This window comes from Trichomycterus rosablanca, chromosome 3 (assembly GCF_030014385.1).
Source record: "Trichomycterus rosablanca isolate fTriRos1 chromosome 3, fTriRos1.hap1, whole genome shotgun sequence".
NCBI lineage: Eukaryota > Metazoa > Chordata > Actinopteri > Siluriformes > Trichomycteridae > Trichomycterus > Trichomycterus rosablanca.
Genome location: NC_085990.1, coordinates 28,773,188 through 28,792,772, shown reverse-complemented (window position 1 = coordinate 28,792,772; position 19,585 = coordinate 28,773,188). Strand labels below are relative to the sequence as shown.

The following is a 19,585-nucleotide window of genomic DNA, read 5'->3' as shown; positions in this document are numbered from 1 at the left end:
CTAGGACCAACTCTACTTACAATTTAACTTACAGATGTATAGGTTAAGAGCAGTGTGATTTATTTAGCTCCAAAGTCTTAAATAATTAAGTAATTTGTTGACGATTTCAATATAACTTAAATTGTGACATGTTCTGCCTGATGACACTTTTTGTTTAGCAAAATGAGTTAAATGTTCCATTCAAATGATGTTTTGATTTATTGGGGATCACAGTAATCAAATCTGGATTGTCAAGTCTAACTGAACCAAGAAAATTAATTGAAGTCATTTTTGTTGAATTGTTAACCAAGTACAGAATTAGGAATTAGATTATCCCAGGCTCTTCTCTGGGGCCAGATGGTGTCATTTATGTTTTACGTTTAACAAATTATTAATTTTTTTTAGTGTCTTCTTTTAGTTTAAAAGTATAAAATAACTTTGTATTTTAGTAGATTTAAAATCCTGTGGTATACATCACTGGACTGTATTGCTCTGCAGTGTCACCATTTTACATGTGTAGCTTTGAATGTACTGTACATGTTTAATCTAGTCCTTATTAGGTAAATTATAACAAATAGGAAACATTGTCTTATTTAGTATGCAGACCATGTCCGTGTACAAAATAAAGGGGAAAAAAAAAAAAAAAACATTGAGTCTATTTGTCATGAGTCAATTTAAATGGGTCTTTTATGCAAATGTCATATGAGTGCTGAATAGGGCTGGGTATCGCCACTAATTTCCTGGATCGATTCGATTCCGATTCACAAGGTCCCGATTCGATTCGATCTTCAATCTTCGATTCAATTTCGATTCAACACATTTAGGCATATTTGAGTTACATTAACAGGTTTTGTTTAAATATGTACAGATGTACAGAAAACGAATGTGATAATTGTACAAAGAACAGTCATTATTAAAAATATTTGTTTTTACATAAATAAGTAATCCACAACAAAAAACAGTAACATAAATTTTTTTTTTTTATTATTATTTTATATGTCTGACACGCTACAACAGTGTATGTGTAATGTAAACATACACCTGGCTGTTGCACAGCTTATGCCAAGTTCACACTACACAACTTTCTGATTTGCCGGGTCGCTGTACAGTTCGCACTGCACGACTGATGGGTGATGGGGGGGTTTCACATCTACACCATCTATCACCAGGAGGAATCTCAGATGAGTCTGTCTGGTCTCCCAAACTACGTTTTGTCACAAAAACACACGTGAGAAGTGACGAGGGGTTTAATGAAACCACGTCCTAAAATACACTCCAACAAGTAGCGAGCGATCAAAGTTTGTGCGCTGATGAGCAGCGTAATATCAAAGAGAAAAAAATAAAGAAATCTGAGTGGATTTGGCAACACGACCAACAGGGATTGTTCTGAAGTTGGAGGTTAATAAATATTTCGTTTTGTAGAGAACGATAAGTATATTACGCCCCTGCGCCACTTGTTTACAACCTCTCCCGTGTTTCCCCTCGCTGATTGATTAAGAGCCGAGTTGCTCCCGAGCCGGCAAATCTAGCGCAGACCAGTCGCCGAAAATCAGGGCAGAAATCATGTAGTGTGAACCAGGCATTACTGGAGCTTCTGCCATGCTGAACTGATGTGCAGGTCAGATCTCGTTGCACGAAAAAACTGCGGCTGGTCACGCGAGATTAAAGAAGGTAACAGATTTCCGTGTACACCGTAAAAAGGGGCTCATTTAAAAGATCGATCTCGCGTTTATATTTACATTTACATTTTTAGCATTTAGCAGACGCTCTTATCCAGAGCGACTTACAGAAGTGCTTCTATAGTGAACATTTCATTTCTCAAGTTTAGGAAAACAACAGTCAAAGAACACAAATCTGCTAAAACCTGTTAGAACCAAAGTGCTGCTTTTTTTTTTTTTTTTTTTTTTTTTTTTTTTTTTTTTTTAAATGGAAAAGAATGGAACAAAATGTTAGTAAATAAGTACAAGTCAGCCTAAGTGTTTAGTAAAAAGATGGGTTTTTTATATGAATCGATATCGGATCATTCAAATAAAGATCGATTCGAATCGAAAAATCGATTTTATAAACCCACCCCTAGTGCTGAAGCATCTATTAAAGCTGGAACAGCTGCCAATAAACCCTTAGTGAAATCTAAACAAGCCAGGCACCTCTCTCTATGCATTTGATGATTCCAGGTCCCCCGAAATAGTTTGTTGTAACCATTTTTATATTTAAATATGTGCAATCATTTTGGTATTTTCTTAAATAATATGCACAGTAAAAACTTATTTAAACCAGCCAGTTTAAATAACAATATCCTTATGTTAACTTTAACAGTATGCCTTTATTTCCTACAGTAATATTAGGCTTGTCTGGGACTAGCACTTACAGGATTGTTGAAATTGTAAGTATTAGTTTTGTCAGTGAACAATTTTTTTTGCGGACCAGAAAAATTGATACACTGGGCAGTTAAATTGGTTTGGTTTAACAGAAAAACAAAAACATACTGCTGAGGTCTTTCAAAATTTAGAAAAAGAGCCACTATCAGTCCTGGAATCCTGCTGATAACATTCAGACTTAAAGGATTTTGCCAAATCATTCTGCTGCAAAGAAACGGTAGACGTACCTGGATGGTTCTGACACATGTGGTCCAATAAGCACTGCCAGTTTCTTGGAGGTCTTATGGTTCCTCAAAGATTTCCCCAGCACCATTGCTCCTTTAGCGTAGTTATCATTTGTAGCCAAGGTGACAAATGCCTGGTCTGTAACAAGAGAATGCAACCCCTTAAAATGATGATAATAATACAAACCACATTTTCAGAAGAGTTGGGACAGTTTCTAATAATGCAATAAAAAAACTGAAAACTGTAATTTGTTAAATCACTTCAACATTTCGTTAACTGATAAAAGTACAAAGAACATTTTTTTAGTTTTCACTGACAAACCTAATTGTATTTTAAGCATTTAAAATACAAAAATATGCAACACACTTAAAAAGGCTATACAAGTAACACTGTTCTAAAGAGTTCCACAATTAGCACTAGAAACAGGTGAGGTCATCAAGATTGAGTATAAAAAGAACATCCATTAAAGGCTTAGTCTTTGCAAGCAAGTACAGTCCCCTGACAGAAGTTGTCGCTTATCCATGTTGTGGAAACAAAAGCTTATAACCTGACTTTAAATTCATCCATTGGTTTTAGAAATGACTCATTTGAAAGCTGAAACTCTCCCGAATGAGGTTTAATTTACGAAAATAAATTTGCTTCACTGCAGAAATATTGATCATTTAATGAACACAGAAAGGTCAGATTTTGGCAAGACAAAAGTTGTCACCTTGTCATATAATGCACCCAATCCTAGTTTACAGCCTCACCTGTGCTCACTAATTGATCGGTTAATTAGTGGGTGTGTATAAAAAGAACCCCAGCACCCCAGACCTTCACTTGAACTGCAACTTCACCTCTGACAACATGCCAAAAATCCACCCTGCGACCAAAGCCTTGATTATCAAGAGGCTGAAGACCAGATCCACTGCAGAGGTGGCTGGCACCTTTAATGTGTCTCAGCGTCAAGTACAAAGAATTAAAAAAAGATTTGAAGAGACTGGAGATGTTTTTGACAAGCCCAGGTCCGGCAGACCCCGCAAGACAACTGCTAAGGAGGAACGTTTGTTAATTAGAAAATCCAAAGCCAGCCCCTCTTCCACTGCAGCAGAGCTCCACCAGGCCTGGTCACCTCAAGTCCCTGTGTCAACTAGAACAGTTTGTAGGATTCTGTCTCGAAATGGCCTCCATGGTCGAATCAGTGCCCAGAAGCCAGCACTAAACAAAAGGCAATTAAAAAACCGTGTGGCATTTGCCAAGGCCCACAGCCTGCTAAACGTATGGACGCTGGAAAAGTGGGAGACCTACTGGAGCCCGTATGGATCCAAGATTCACCCAGAAAACTGTTAAGTTTGGTGGTGGAAAGATCATGGTCTGGGGTTACATTCAGTATGGGGGTGTGCGAAACATTTGCAAGGTGGAAGGCAATATCAATAGCCTAAAATATCAAGAAGTATTAGCTACCTCTTACATTCCCAATCATAAAAGGGGTCAAATTTTGCAGCAGGATGGTGCTCCATCTCATACATCCATCTCTACATCAAAGTTCCTCAAGGCGAAGAAGATCAAGGTGCTCCAGGACTGGCCAGCCCAGTCACCAGACATGAACATCATTGAGCATGTTTGGGGTAGGATGAAAGAGGAAGCTTGGAAGACAAAACCAAAGAATCTTGATGAACTCTGGGAGGCATGTAAGACTGCATTCTTTGCTATTCCTGATGACTTCATCAATAAATTGTATGAATCATTGTCGAACCGCATGGATGCAGTCCTTAAAGCTCATGGAAGTCACACAAAATATTAAATATGGCTCTAATAGCACCACAACTTCATTCACCAATGTTATGAAACATATCTTTGTATTTGAAGTAAATTATTTGTTTGATTTTCACATTACTTTCTGTGGGCGACAAAACTTTTGTCTTGCCAAAATCTGACCTTTCTGTGTTCATTAAATGATCAATATTTCTGCAGTGAAGCAAATTTATTTTCGTAAATTAAACCTCATTTGGGAGGGTTTCAGCTTTCATATGAGTCATTTCTAAAACCAATGGATGAATTTAAAGTCAGGTTATAAGCTTTTGTTTCCACAACATGGATAAGCGACAGAACTTCTGTCAGGGACTGTACATGTCGTGGTTCACCACTTTGTGCCTTTATGATATACTGTAGATGATGAAACTGTAGATGATGAAATACCTAATTTCTTTGCAATTTCGAGCTGAGAAACATTGTGAAAGGTCTGCCACTTAGCTCAAAGACAGAGTCAGGGGAAATCTTGGTGCATGAAAACCATAGCATGAATGTCTGTAAATGTCGAACCCTTAGGTGGCATTGCTGAGAAACTGCCATGCTACTATGATGAACATAGCCACAAGGGCTTGGGAGTATTTAGAAGAATATTGTCACTTCACACAGTCTGCCACTGCATCAAGAAATTCAACCTGAAACTGTATTATGCAAAGAGGAAGCCATATATTGATTTTGCATAGAAATGCTGGCCCGATCCTATAGCCAGAGGTCATCTGAGATTGACTGAAAGACTGGAAATGTGTCCTAAGGACGGATGAGTGTCCAAGTTTCAGAATATATATATATATATATATATATATATATATATATATATATATATATATATATATATATATATATATATATATATATATATATATATATATACATACACACACACAGTATATTCATTTACAATTTAGCATAATCAATTTGTCTTCCGCTGCTGGGGATCCTCATCTCTCATTTTTTGCATTTGAGGAGGGTATATGACCGACCCACGCACAGCCCTTAAGGAACCCTTTCTCAACTATTTACTCTCTATCCGCCAATCAGGGTCCTTACACAGCATCTGAAGACCCCGCCCACACATATTCCTGCAGGCACTGTCAATTATGCTGCTAGATGGCGCCCTGCCGACCAGAGGCAACGGCAAGTTTCGAACCGAGGAGTTCAGAATCTCGGCGCTGGTGTGCTAGCGGAATATCCCGCCTTTTTTTTTTTTTTTGGAGAAACAGATGTCAGATTCCACCTGCCACAGACAAAAATCATCCTGAACATCCTGTCTGTTATCAGTGCTAAAACCGGCATCTTTGATGGCATGGGTGATCTATGCGAATGTACCATTGATGCAGAGGCTTATATTGGTGTCAGATTATATTGTATGTCAGCAAGACAATGTCAGGCTTCATTCTGCATGAGTTACAACAGCTTGGCGTCAGAGACAACCCCCCCCAACCCGCCCTACCCGAGGGTGATAAAAAGCTTAGGGAAGGCTTTTCCACAATGTACATGTGAATTTGTGCCGATTCAGTCAAAAGCGCTTTTGTGAAATCAGGCACCAAGGTTGAACGAGTCAGTCTGGCTTGCAATCAATATTTCAGTTTATCCCAAAGGATTTTAATGGGGTTAATGTTAGGGCTTTGTTCAGGTCACTGAAGTTCCTGCACACAAAACTATACTTCATAGACCTTTGTGAAGAGTCAAGATAGCGCCGCAGATGGCGACACTGGTTAGGAGCTCCGTAGTGCTTTGTTTGTTTTTGTTTGTTTGTTATGGCATGTGTGATCCAAACACACTCCAATACAGCGCAGAAGATCTGCTGAACATTAGGCAGCTCATGCCACCAGGTATATTTCCTGATTTTTCATTTTCGGACAGTTTTTTGGACATTTTGGTCAGCGGAGCGGCTGCGCTCCTGAGCAGACGCAGGCGGATACACAGACGTGGGAAGCGCGCCGGAGCGCTCGTCAAACTCCGACAGCGCGGACTTCGTACACCGCTACCCAGCATCCACATGACAAACCTTCGCTCTTTAGGAAATAAAATGGACGAACTTTCACTGTTAAACCGTACCAACAAGGACTTTTCTCTCTCTGCTGTACTGTGCTTCACTGAGACCTGGCTCACTGATTCCGTCCCGGACAGCGCGCTCCACCTGCACGGCTTTCATCTCCACCGAGCGGACCGCAACGCGGAGCTTTCCGGCAAGAAAAAAGGCGGCGGAATTTGCTTTTATATCAACCAAGGCTGGTGTACAGATGTGACAGTGTTAATGAGAACTTGCAGCCCTAATCTGGAATCACTTTTCTTGAACTGTAGACCGTTTTATTGTCCGCGGGAGTTTTCATCAGTTGTGCTTGTTGCTGTTTACATTCCACCTCAAGCGTGCGCGCGCGAGGCACTGAGCGCACTCGCTGATCAGATCCTCAGCGTGGAGCACAAACACACAGACTCTGTTTTCATCATCTTAGGGGACTTTAACAGAGCAAAACTTAACAACGAACTACCTAAATACAGACAGCATGTTACCTGCCCCACCAGGGAGAGCAACATTTTAGATCACTGCTATACTGTATTTAAAGGTGCATACCGCTCTGTCCCTCGTGCAGCACTGGGACTATCTGACCACTGTTTAGTTCATCTTCTCCCGACCTACAGACAGAAGCTCAAGTGTGCCAAACCTGTGGTCAGCACAGTGAAGAAATGGACTAATGAGGCTAAAGAAAGGCTTCAGGACTGCATGGAATTAACAGACTGGTGTGTGTTTGATGATGCCACAAGCAGCCTGGATGAACACACGGACACTGTGACATCTTACATCAGCTTTTGTGAAGACATCTGTGTTCCCACCAGGACTCGCATTAAATATAATAATGACAAGCCCTGGTTTAATGCCAAATTGAAACAGCTGCCGGCGGCGGTCTAAGGAGGTAGCATATAGAAGTGGGGATCGGGCGCTGTACAACCAGGCAAGGAACACCCTAACCAAAGAGATCAAGGCTGCAAAGAAGAACTACTCCAACAAGCTAAGCAGCATGATGTCCACAAATGAGCCATCAACCGCCTGGAGGTGTCTGCAGAACATCACCAGCTACAAAAGGCCACCTACACAGACAATGGGAGATCGTCAACTGGCCGACGACCTTAACAGATTCTACTGCAGGTTTGAACAGCCCAGCAACGAGCTCCCATCCAACACCACTTCACACCCATCTGACTATCAGCCACCCATCCAGCCTGCCCTGAAGATCGGCGAGGAAGACGTGCTGAGACTTTTTAAAAAACAGAAAGTCAAGAAGGCCCCAGGTCCTGATGGAATCTCTCCCTCCTGCCTGAGGACCTGTGCAGACCAGCTTGCACCTGTCTTCACTAAGATCTTCAACAGATCACTGGAGCTGTGTGTGGTTCCATCCTGTTTTAAATGCTCCACAATAATACCCATTCCCAAAAAGGCAACTACCACAGGACTAAATGACTACAGACCTGTTGCCCTGACCTCTGTGGTCATGAAGTCCTTTGAAAGACTGGTTCTCAACCACATTAAGGAAATCACGGACCCCCTGCTAGACCCCCTGCAATTTGCCTATCGGGCCAACCGGTCGGTGGACGATGCAGTGAACATGGGTCTCCACTTCATCCTTCAACACCTTGATCACCCGGGAACTTATGCAAGAATTCTGTTCCTGGACTTCAGCTCAGCCTTCAACACAATTATTCCAGGACAATTACACAGCAAACTGGCTGAACTCAGCGTACCAGCCTCCACCTGCCAGTGGATAACTGACTTTCTTACTGGCAGAAAACAGCAGGTGAGGCTGGGAAAGTGTACTTCAGGGACCAGAACCATCAGCACAGGTGCCCCACAGGGTTGTGTACTCTCCCCACTGCTCTTCTCGCTGTACACAAATGACTGTACCTCCATGGACTCCTCTGTTAAAATCCTGAAGTTTGCAGATGACACTACAGTCATTGGTCTCATCAGTGACAGTAATGAGTCTGCTTATAGACGGGTGGTTGATCAGGTTGTCCTCTGGAGCAGTCAGAACAATCTGGAGCTGAACACAGCAAAAACAGTGGAGATGACCGTGGACTTCAGGAGGAGACCCCCAACCCTGCCAGCACTCACCATCCTAGACAGGACTGTGATGGCTGTGGAGTCCTACAAGTTCCTGGGCACAACGATCTCCAAGGACCTGAAGTGGGACAGCAACATCAACTCCATCATCAAGAGGGCTCAACAGAGGATGTACTTTCTGTACCAGCTGAGGAAGTTCAACCTACCTCAAGAGCTGATGGTTCAGTTCTACACAGCCATCATAGAGTCCATCGTCACCACATCCATCACAGTGTGGGGCAGCGCTATCACAAAACATGACACCAAGAGACTGCAGCGCATCATCAAGTCTGCAGAGAGGACCATCGGTGTAAAGCTGCCCACACTGCTGGACCTGCATGCCTCCAGAACCAGGAAGCGTGCAGAGAAAATCATCACTGACCCGTCTCACCCTGGTCATCACCTGTTTCGGTGCCTTCCATCAGGCCGACGCTTCAGCCACATGAAGACCCGAACGACCAGGCTACAGAGAAGCTTTTATCCAAACTCCATTACGCTCATGAACAATTGAACACTACTGTACTGTTAATACTCGGGACACTTGCACATCAAAAACTACCTATTTCATTTATGTAATGGCATACACAGGATTTTCACCTTTACTTGCATTTCATATTTATATATTTTTATATTTTCTATAGTTTTTATATTGCACAAAACTGCACCTTTTTAAAATTACAATGTAAATTGCACATGCTAAATGTTTACAATGTTTTCTATGTTTACAGGTATGAATGTGTGTGTTAGAGAGAGTGAGCTGTGTGAATAAGATTGTCTGTATTGTATTTTTCGTGCACTGCAAGCATCTGTGTAACCAAAAGCAAATTCCTTGTATGTGTGAGCATACTTGGCCAATAAAGCCCGATTCCGATTCCGATTCCGATTCCGATAGGACAAGAAAAGGCCTTTATCTACTGCAATAAAATTGCTATAGCAATAGGTGTGCCTAAAACACCTGGACTCAACAACTAGGAGTACTGAAAAAAACTGTTTTCCAATACCTAAATAGCACAGAAAATTTGTTTTTCACACAGAAACTAATCTAACCCTAGATTTCTATTTTTGATACTACAGTACAATGTGATTTACTCTTGAGAATTAAGAGGCCCCCTGCTCTCCTTATATAGAGCTAGCCAATGGCTGCAGAGTAGAAAAGGATAATAAAATTATTATTATTTAAATCCAGAGCTCCTCAGACCTAGTAATAAGAGAAAGAAAAGCTTACCTAAAGAAAACACGGTAGTGCTGTCTTCTACAGCCCCCTTCTACTTCTAGGTATTAACCAGTTACAAAAAAGTACTATAATTATGCACTGGTGTACAGTATCATTAATAGACTGTATTTGTACTTGCCATCTTGTTACACAAAATAATTACCTGGACATATTTAGCTTTGGAGACTGTACCTCACACTTACATAATTAAAACCTAGAACTTAGGGGACTGTAAATAAAAGTGATGCCAAAAACATTTATGATACACTGAATAACATTAGGTATAATTCAGCTAATTTGAATAAACAAGCAACTCTGCTCTAAACTTTAGGTTTATACTTTACAGTAGTGTTCGGGGCATAGACAGGCAGAGAAATGCAGTCTAAATAGATTTGGTATCCATTTCTCAAGTCATAAATAACAGTGTGTTTGTAAAACTGAATATTCCAAACATCTGGTTAAAGTTATGGTGGGTACACACACTGCGTACAATGCAGGAATACTGCCAGGACAGAGCATCACAGGGCATCGCAGTCTTTTATTCACTCACACACTTACTCCTGGAGGATCTAAAGTAACCAACTCACCTTCTGCATGTATTGGTAGTTGGATCATATAAAACTCCTGTTTTCTTCCCTCAGTTTCCACCAGAACTTTTCAGACAGACACTGACAGAAAGTTCCCAGAACCCACATGCTGAACCCAAATTCAAAAATGCATATCTATTCCTCCCACTCCGACCCCGAGTAAGGATAAGCGGTGGTAAAACAGATAATGAATACATAAATATTAGGGCTGCCACTAACGACTATTTTTTCTATCGATTAATCTATAGACTTTTATTGATTAGTCGATTAATCCAAACGATTAATTTTCCTAAAAAAAAGTTGTTCAGAATCTCATTTAAGCTTCTTTTATTTTAACAACAAACTGTATAATAATATGGCACAAAACTAAATGTAAACAGGGTTTTTGTCCATATTATTAAATTCTCTAGTGCTCCATATTAAACAAAGTGCAACATGTGTTTATGGCATTCCATACACAAAGCAAAGTGCTTAAACTTATAGCAGAAATAAAAGTCCAATGTACTGTACAATAATGAGGAATACGGTATTCCAAGATCTCCGCGATTAAGAAGCTTAATGAAACAATATAGACATACAACATCGCACTAGTGCTGCTATGGTATACCATCAAAGCTTTGCACAGTGTACAAACCACCTTTTTGTTTTGTGCCAGTTTTAAGTATTCCCAAACTTTTGATGATTTGGGTCTTGGAGAACTTTTAGCTTTGCTTTGAAAGCTATAGAATCGGCCTCTGACTGCTGCAGACGGCATTTTTTAAGACTGCACTTAATGCCAGAAACCAGTGACTGGACCAAATATGACTTAGGTCATGCAAGCAGCAAGTATGAATCATATGAACGGTTATATGAATGGAAACATTGTAGAAATTAAAAAGGATCATTTATAAACATATAGTTTTAAAAACGATACATCGACTTAAAATATTTGCGTCGATGTCATCGACTAGGTCGACCAGTCGTGGCAGCCCTAATAAATATCTATTCCTTATTCCTTAGTCGACCAACTTGGGCCATCAAGGTTACAACCACTTTCACAGTGGTCAGTTTTCTAAGAGATATGGGTCAGAAAGTATCAAACCCATGCAAACTAGGGATGTAACGATTTACCACAATGCAGTTAATAATCTATTTGACAGGTAAAATTAATCGATATTCACCTTAAACAGCAGAAGGCACTGGTCCTATTCACCTCGCCTGGTTCAACGTCACTGGTGCTATACGCCAGGTTGCCAAATTCAGGGATTTTCAGCTAAATTGGGCTTAATTCAAAATTGTTTTGCATAGTTTGTACCTACCTCAGAAATAAAAAGCAATCATTATTTAGATAAATAAAAGATAAGCACAAATACAGCATTTTTTGTTTTTTAAGAGAAATAATAAAAGGAAACGTCTTAATTTGTCTTCAATTTCAGTTTTGGAAAAATCGTATCGTGAACCCAGTATCGTGAATCGCATCGCATCGTGGGTAGAGTGTATCGTTACATCCCTAATGCAAACCATAACAAATGAAACTCTATACAGAATCCAACTATTGTATCAAGTAGTATGTGAGCATAGTACCAATGCTAACGTCTCATCTCCCATCTGGTGCCCCAAAAGCAAGTTTAAAACTGTTAGAATCCAGCCTGGTGCAAAAAGTGTGTTTGTGATGTTCATGCTGGGACTTTAAGTCAATATGCCATGAGAGTCTAAAGGGCATCTTTGATAGTTTGTTGACGTAGTATAGAGAGGTGACCTGACCTAGGCAATGTGGATGTAGTCTCAATGTGTAATTTCTGTTTTTCTATTTTTTTCTGAAACAAAAGAAGCTCTAAAATAAATTTACTGACTTTGAGATGGTCTTCAATGCCTTCCCAGATCACTGCCTTGATCACAGAAAATCTTTACCATAGTGACAGTCCCCACACAGAGATGGATATGAATCCTTATAAAGTAGTTAAAAACAGTCACTAGGTCACAACAACCGAGATCCCAGTTCGAGATGGGGAACAGGAAATGACATCCTTGCTGCCCCAACAGCGACATCTACTCCCTTGTACCTGTACAAATAGTAGGGTCTGATAGGATCCAGAGTTTGCATCCTCAGTGGTGCTATAGGCCTGTCAGGCATCTACATACAGACGTGATTGCCATAATGACTTGGTGGGGCACCGCAAGTAGAGGAAAATGCAACACAGCAAAGCACCTTGACTTTAAAGTGTTTTTTTTTTTTCTTCTACACTTGCATGGGTTTTTTCAGGACACTTCTATTTCATCCCATTTCCCAGACACATGCTGCTTCTCTGTGCCCTTAATGCTTAGTTCACACATTTACATTTTCAGCATTTAGCAGACACTTTTATCCAAAGCGACTTACACACAATGAGCAATTTAGGGTTAAGGGCCTTGCTCGGGGACCCAACAGTGGCAACTTGGTGGTGGCGGGGCTTGAACCGGCAACCTTCTGTTCACTAGTCCAGTAACTTAACCACTGAGCTATCACTGGCCAACACGATTTTAGCCCTGATTTCTCATCCAGACAGGTTTCGGAGGTCGCAGACAGATACACCAGCTGAGAGGCAAATCGTTGCTTGTTCAGGGTTTGAACATCGGCTCTCGATCACCGTGTGCGAATTGTGTTAAATATCTGGACCTGTCTGCAACTCCAAATCCTGTTGTGTGAAAAGTGAAACAACCAGGTTATGACCGGCAGTAAGTGCCGTGTTGAGATACAGCCAATAAAATGCAAGATAAGGAGTGAGGGGGAACCCCAGGAGCTTTAGAAATTTCAACAAGCATGGACAGAGCTATTTGTATACACTGGCATACACACAACGACTTAAAAGCTCACAATTACAAGATATCAAGTTGTGTAGTGAGAACAGTACAGTGACCTGACCACTTTGATAGTCATGTAGTGTGAACTTAGCTTAATGTGAGGGAGTACACTGCACTCAGACCCACTGCACCCCTGACCACGCTAAGGCACTTACGAAATGAATGAAAGCAATGAACTAGGGAAGAGCAAACTAAAAGTCATCGATTATGCTGTTCAAGCTTTTGTGCTGAATATTTAGATAGAGTGGGTGCTGCATAACAGCAGGGTCAACAGCTGAGGGTCTGTAAGGATGTTGTTTGTACCTACATTTGGCTTTCCATTAGGTATGTTTGTTTTCTCCAGTCAACAAAAGGCATATAGAAGGTGAAGTAGCTGCTCTAAATGGCCCTTAGGTGTGTAAGTAAATGTGAGTGTGTCATCCTGTGATGGACTGAGGCCCCTAGACAGTATTCCTACCTTGTTCCCAGTGTTGGCACCAGAAACACTGCGACTTATCACAACAAAGCAGTTTTGTTTGTTTAAATCCTAATGTCATGTCAGCTGCTATGGCTATTATTATGGCTAGCTAATAGACTGTCTTTAAACGTCAAAGTGGCGAGTCACTTTGCTTTCTTTAGAAAGTTTAGCTGCTGGCTCTCTTGGATGTGGTCTAAGGCTAGTTGTACGGGTCCAGCCTTTGCTGTAAAAATGGAGCAGTGGTTTGGATTTTTTATTCCTAGGCTGAACTGGCCGATTGCTATGGCCAACAAAGCAGTTAATAAAACTCAATTAATGTAATTAATGTAGGTAGAACAGAGCTGTAAGCTTTGTTCTTCAGTTCATCACAATATTTTGTTGCTTTTGTTTTAATGAGTTACATTAGTGTGGGTGCTAAATAACAGCAGGGTCCTGAGGAAATTAGTTTGATCCTTGCATCCAGTCGATGTTTGTAATAAGTTAGGCTTGTCCTTTTCCAGTATTTTTATGGATTTTTAACAGATGTTGATTTACAAAAACATGCCAGATGGTGAATTGTTTAGTGCTCTTCGGCACGAGTGTGGATAGGTGAGCGTGTCATGCCCTTTCTGTCCAAACGTTCTCAAATGGAACCCATGCCTTACAGTATTTTTCCTTTTTTTTTTATATTTTATTTATAGTTTTATCAGATTTAAACATGGAACAGAACAATAATACAAATGTGAACAAACACAACCCTATTTACTCCCCACCCACAGACAATTTAACACAGCACTGATAATAACGAAAATTGTAAAATGAGCAAATTCAATAAGAGGAAAAAAAAGTATAATAATAACATAAATAATGTAAAGAAAAAAAAAAAAATTTTATTAAAAAAAATATTTTACTTAAGGTCCCCCTAATCTGTCCAAAAACTTTTTCACAACATTGCAACCGCTCCATCAGGGCCACGTGAGTCATCTCTGATCGCCATCTTTTAAAACACGGGGCAAAAGGAGATTTCCAATTTAGAAGAATGATCTTTTTGGCTGCTACCATACTGGTCATTAGGATCTGTTGATGGGTTTGGGGATATTCCTCCATAGACTCAGAGTACCCACAAATGGCCATGGCTGGATCAGGGTGCACATACTTGTTAAGTAGATCAGAAAGGGATGCAAATATATTAGACTAGAAGTTAGACAGGACCAAAAAAAGATGGTCTAAAGTACCCTCCTCAACTTTACATTTCTCCCACAGCAGGGAAATAGATCCATAGATCTTGCTTAGTTTCGTTTTAGAGTAATGGAGTCTGTGGAGAACCTTAAACTGTAGATACCTTGAGTTACTACTGTAGAACAACGCGCAATTCTGGACAGACCCTCCTCGTATTTTTCCTTTTTAAATAGGATTTTTAACCTATTTTTAAAATGTCAAGACAGAGCAGGGTAAAACAGACAATGAATGAATGATTTCATTCAATTAAGGACAGAGCTTAAGTTTAACTTTCATTTACCACTTCGCTGCAATGACTGCAACAGCAGTCATTCTAAACCGTCTGTATAATGCAATATTAGCTATTAACATTGCTCAGAGGCATTTCAGCCCACTCTTTGTTGCAAAACTGCTTAAATCAGACACACTGCTCATCGCTTTGACTGGGTCACTCTAAAACTTTAATTATGTGTGCCAATCAGCCAGGTGTAAATTGCTTTTATATTTTGGGTTGATTTCCCATGCATCACACCTCAGCTCCAGCTCACAGACAGATGAGCTGACTCTTATTAAGAATCTTCCAGTGGAGAGTAAAATTCATAACTTTCTTAATTAAAAGGTATAGATGAACCAAAGCATCACATATCTTAACATCGCCACATTTTACTATACTAGTGTTCATACTGGGGCTGGTTCGTTATCACTTTTTATGTCCGATACAGATACTGCAAATTGAGTATCTGCCGATACCGATACCAATCCAATACAGTCATTTCTCTTCTCAAACAACTAAGCAGTAATAATACATTACTCAATACGTCTCAATGCACCATGGTTAAACTAGCTATCTAAATAACAATGCTCAGACTGTAAAACAAATATTCTACAGGAATAAATACATCATAGTTATGCAAAACTGCTGATTTTGGCCAATATCAGACCCCTAGTTCTTACTATAAAAAGCTACCTATGCCTTTTGCCTTACATAATACTACTGATAATACTCTGGGGGTCTGACCTTATTTTGAAGCATTTTGAGTTAATCATCCTTATTCCATCCAATTCTAGAATGCATAATTCTCCACTAGCAGCATAGACACTTCAGAACATGATAGTACAACCATCATGCATGACAGGTAGAGTGTTGTTGGGTTGAAATGCCTCAGATTTACTCTTTAAAGTTTTGGTCAAATAATTTAATTTTCTTAATTTGATTCCAAAATCCTTTTTTCCCACCTGTTCAAAAACAAAACTAGCTTTAAATCTTTAAAGTTCTGATTTTGGAGCAGGGCCTTCATGATCTGATGAAGACATAAAACTCATTTGACTTGACAGCATCACCTGATATTCAAATTGACCCGTGTTTGGTTGAAAAACACACAACCAACAAATTAAAAGTTCTTTTCAGAATCAGTAAACAGATTGGTTTCGTCCTTTCCACTTTGGCACTGTTTATTTATTAGGATTTTAGCATCATGTTTTACACACTTTGGTAACATTCATGACAGAAACGTTAGTTACTCATTACACAACATTCATCAGTTCACAAGTTTACTGTCAAACACAGTCATGGACAATTTTGTATCTCCAATTCACCTCACTAGCATGTCTTTGGACTGTGGGAGGAAACCCACACAGACACAGGGAGAACATGCAAACTCCACACAGACCCGGACCGCCCCACCTGGGGATCGAATCCAGGACCTTCTTGCTGTGAGGTGACAGTGCTACCCACTAAGCCACTGTTGCACTAAGCTTGCTCATCAGGGGTTTTTATTCCTGGAATCTGTAAAAAGGTGTCTGTAGTGTCTACATCTAAATAGCTCTATGTACATGGACATTGAAAAGTCACAAAGTGCAATTAATCATAGTTCAGGACAAAAATGCAGATCTTTCACCGATTTAATAAAAGAAAATGTTGCAGAAATGATCATAAAGACATTAATAACACATGCACATCTACAAGTATATGCACATTTTTAAGATTGAGCTGTTGTTTCACAATGTTCTTCACCAAGTTGCTTTCAATGATGCATTTCTATTTGAAAGGTCTCCTTATATTCAAGTTACATATTGCCACTTAACATCACTGATTGGCAAAAACAGCCATATGTCATAATGTGCCAACTTCAGCTGGGTTTATAAATATGACTTCTTAAAAAGAATCTGAATCACCACCACCATAACCAACCACTAATAAAATAGTAGATAAAACACCAAACACCATAACTAGAAGGCAACTACTGAGGTCAATTGGCCTGAACATTTTAACAAATTAGCTTATTTTCTTGTATTATTAAATGACCGCATCTACAAACACATACCAGTACACGTGTTTGCACAATATGTAAGCTTCTTGTGTACGTGCTTAATGAAACGTCTTGTCAGCCTACACACAACAAATCAAACCACATACTTCCCTACTAAACAACATCCGAGAACAATATCTCTACCTGCTGTAACCGGTCTAACCCATAATACTATTCTAGCTACATACCGATCAGTACATGATGAAGTGTGTAGTTTGTAGTACAGTAGTATGTAGTATTTGTACTAAGACACAAGTCATGGACAAATGGTTTCCTGTTTAAGCTTACCTGATCTGCACATATAGCGGAAAGGCCGTGCACGCTGCAACATACCGAAACCACTACAGAAATTCAAAATTATATGGACACTGGCTTTTTAAAACAGTCATGTTTAGCTTACGTAGGTTCAGTGTGCAGAATATGAATCAGTATAATGTAAATAAGCAGCACACACGGAGAAAAACAGTGATCAGCTGTTCCTCTACTGACACACTGTAACCGACATGTAACACAAACACACACACAGAGACTAGTAGTAATGTTCTCTTACCTGCCATGTTTATGTAGTTGAAGTCACTATGCCGCACAGCTCGGACCCTCACACACTCGATGCAGATATTACATTTATGAAAGAGACTTCACAACCGGCCCTGTAGTTTATTTATACATCCACATAGCTCGCTCCCGTCACGTGATTAAAAAGGGGGGCGGCTCGGAAGTGCACGCATACGCCCACTCCACACCATTTAAAAAAAAAAAAATTATTTTAAATAAAGATGTATTTAAGTTTAAATGTGTTTTGTTGGAGGCATATTTTATTTTAATGTTTTTATTAAAATTAATAAATAAACGCCATTCTTTGTGGAGTTTGCATGTTCTCCTTGTGTCCGCGTGGGTTTCCTGTATGTGCTTCAAGTCCAAAGACATGCAGTCAGGCCAATTGGAGCCACTAGAATTTGCCCTACGTGGGAATGTGTGGGTTTGTGTGTGTGTTCTGTGGTGGACTGACAACTAGCCCAGTGTGTTTTCATGGCTATAGCCCAATGAATCAGACCTGATAGATAGTTAAGTAAAGCTATGACTTATGAAATAGTTCAGGAAGAAAAATATATTAAATAAATACACTGTCTGGCCAAAAAAAAGGTCACCAGCTGGATTTAACTAAGCAAATAGGTAAGAGCCTCCCATTGGATAATTACTGCATGGGTGATTATGGTTCAGCTGGCAACAAGTTATTTAACCCTAACTGATGCAGTGAGTAGCTTCTCATTTGTTAAACAACCATGTGGAAAGATCCTGTGGTCGTGGAACAGATGTTAATCTGTTTCAGAAGGGTCAAATTATTGGCATGCATCAAGCAAAGAAAACATCTAAGGAGATTTCTGAAACTACTAAAATCGGGTTAAGAACTGTCCAACGCATTATTAAAAACTCTGTTCCAGAGTGATGGGCACATCAAGAAGAGAGGCGGCTGAAGTGATGCACCCATCATGCCTAGTGCCTACCGTACAAGCCTGTGGGGGCAGTGCTATGATCTGGGGTTGCTGCAGTTGGTCAGGTCTAGCGTTGCATGCGGAGAGACACACCCTAAGGGCACTCTTCCTCATCTCTGTGCAGGCGCCTCTAATTAGCCGGCAGAGAATTGAATGAATGAATGAATGAAGGTGCAGTTCCATGTATATAGTGTATGGTACAAATTAAATATAGATTAAATATTAAATAGGGTAGCTTATAGTGGTTAAGGAACTAAACCAGTAATCAGAAGGTTGCCGGTTCAAGCCCAACCACTGCCAGGTTGCCACTATTGGGCCCTTGAGCAAGAACTTTAACCCTCAATTGCTTAGACCAGGGGTGTCAAACTCACGGCCCGCGGGCCAGATCCGGCCCGCCGCGTCATTTGATCCGGCCCGCGAGAGCTTATACGACTTTGTGATGGTTCGAGTCGTTACAGAGACGCGCTTATAATTTAATGCGCTCCTGCGCCTTTAAGAGACAACGTGACATCGTAGTCATGGCAACTAACTTTAACCTTTGCTAAGAAGCCATGTGACTTTTACGGCAAAAGAACGCGGGGTAGCGTAGTCAGTAATGTAAACAATAATAAATAAATACAAATAATTATATTGCAATATAATACCCAAGCATTGTCTGTAAGTAGTGGCGTTTATATTCTCAGTTGTTAGTAAATGTTTAGTGAGTATATCACAGCGTTTTAGTTACAAATTTACCGTAATTAAATACTGTTGTTACGTTACTATAGCAATTAGTATCTTTACACACAATTTTAACTCCTTATTTTACGTTTGGTTAAATCTCATATTGTACCAGATGTAACACTTGACTACAGCTGTGTGCTTTTACTGTATTAGGTTCTTTATTGTTTTTATTGTTTGTATTTTTACTTCATTTTGATGCACACAGCTGGGGAGCAAATAAAACCGACTGTATTCTGAAGAGAGCTGTCTGTCTGTCTAGCTGAGCAAGGGGGATAAACTATTAGTGAGGGCAGAATGATTGTCTTAAAAATACACTG

At 40.0% G+C, this 19,585-nt stretch overlaps 1 protein-coding gene across 2 annotated transcripts in view; it reads right to left on the bottom strand.

Annotated features, from left to right (window-relative positions):
* gyg1b (glycogenin 1b) overlaps positions 1 to 17,726 on the bottom strand; it is a 57,593-nt gene extending 39,867 nt beyond the window's left edge. The window contains exons 1-2 of one of the 2 annotated variants that reach the window (XM_062991142.1): positions 17,603 to 17,726; positions 2,585 to 2,720 (exon numbers count right to left, since the gene is read on the bottom strand). In XM_062991142.1, coding sequence (XP_062847212.1) covers positions 2,585 to 2,720; positions 17,603 to 17,609 — 143 coding nt within the window. In that variant the 5' untranslated portion in view covers positions 17,610 to 17,726. Of the gene's footprint in view, positions 1 to 2,584; positions 2,721 to 17,340; positions 17,392 to 17,602 lie in introns of those variants that run through there. The other variant, XM_062991141.1, reaches the window with a different exon arrangement.
* Between the last annotated feature and the right edge of the window lie 1,859 nt (positions 17,727 to 19,585).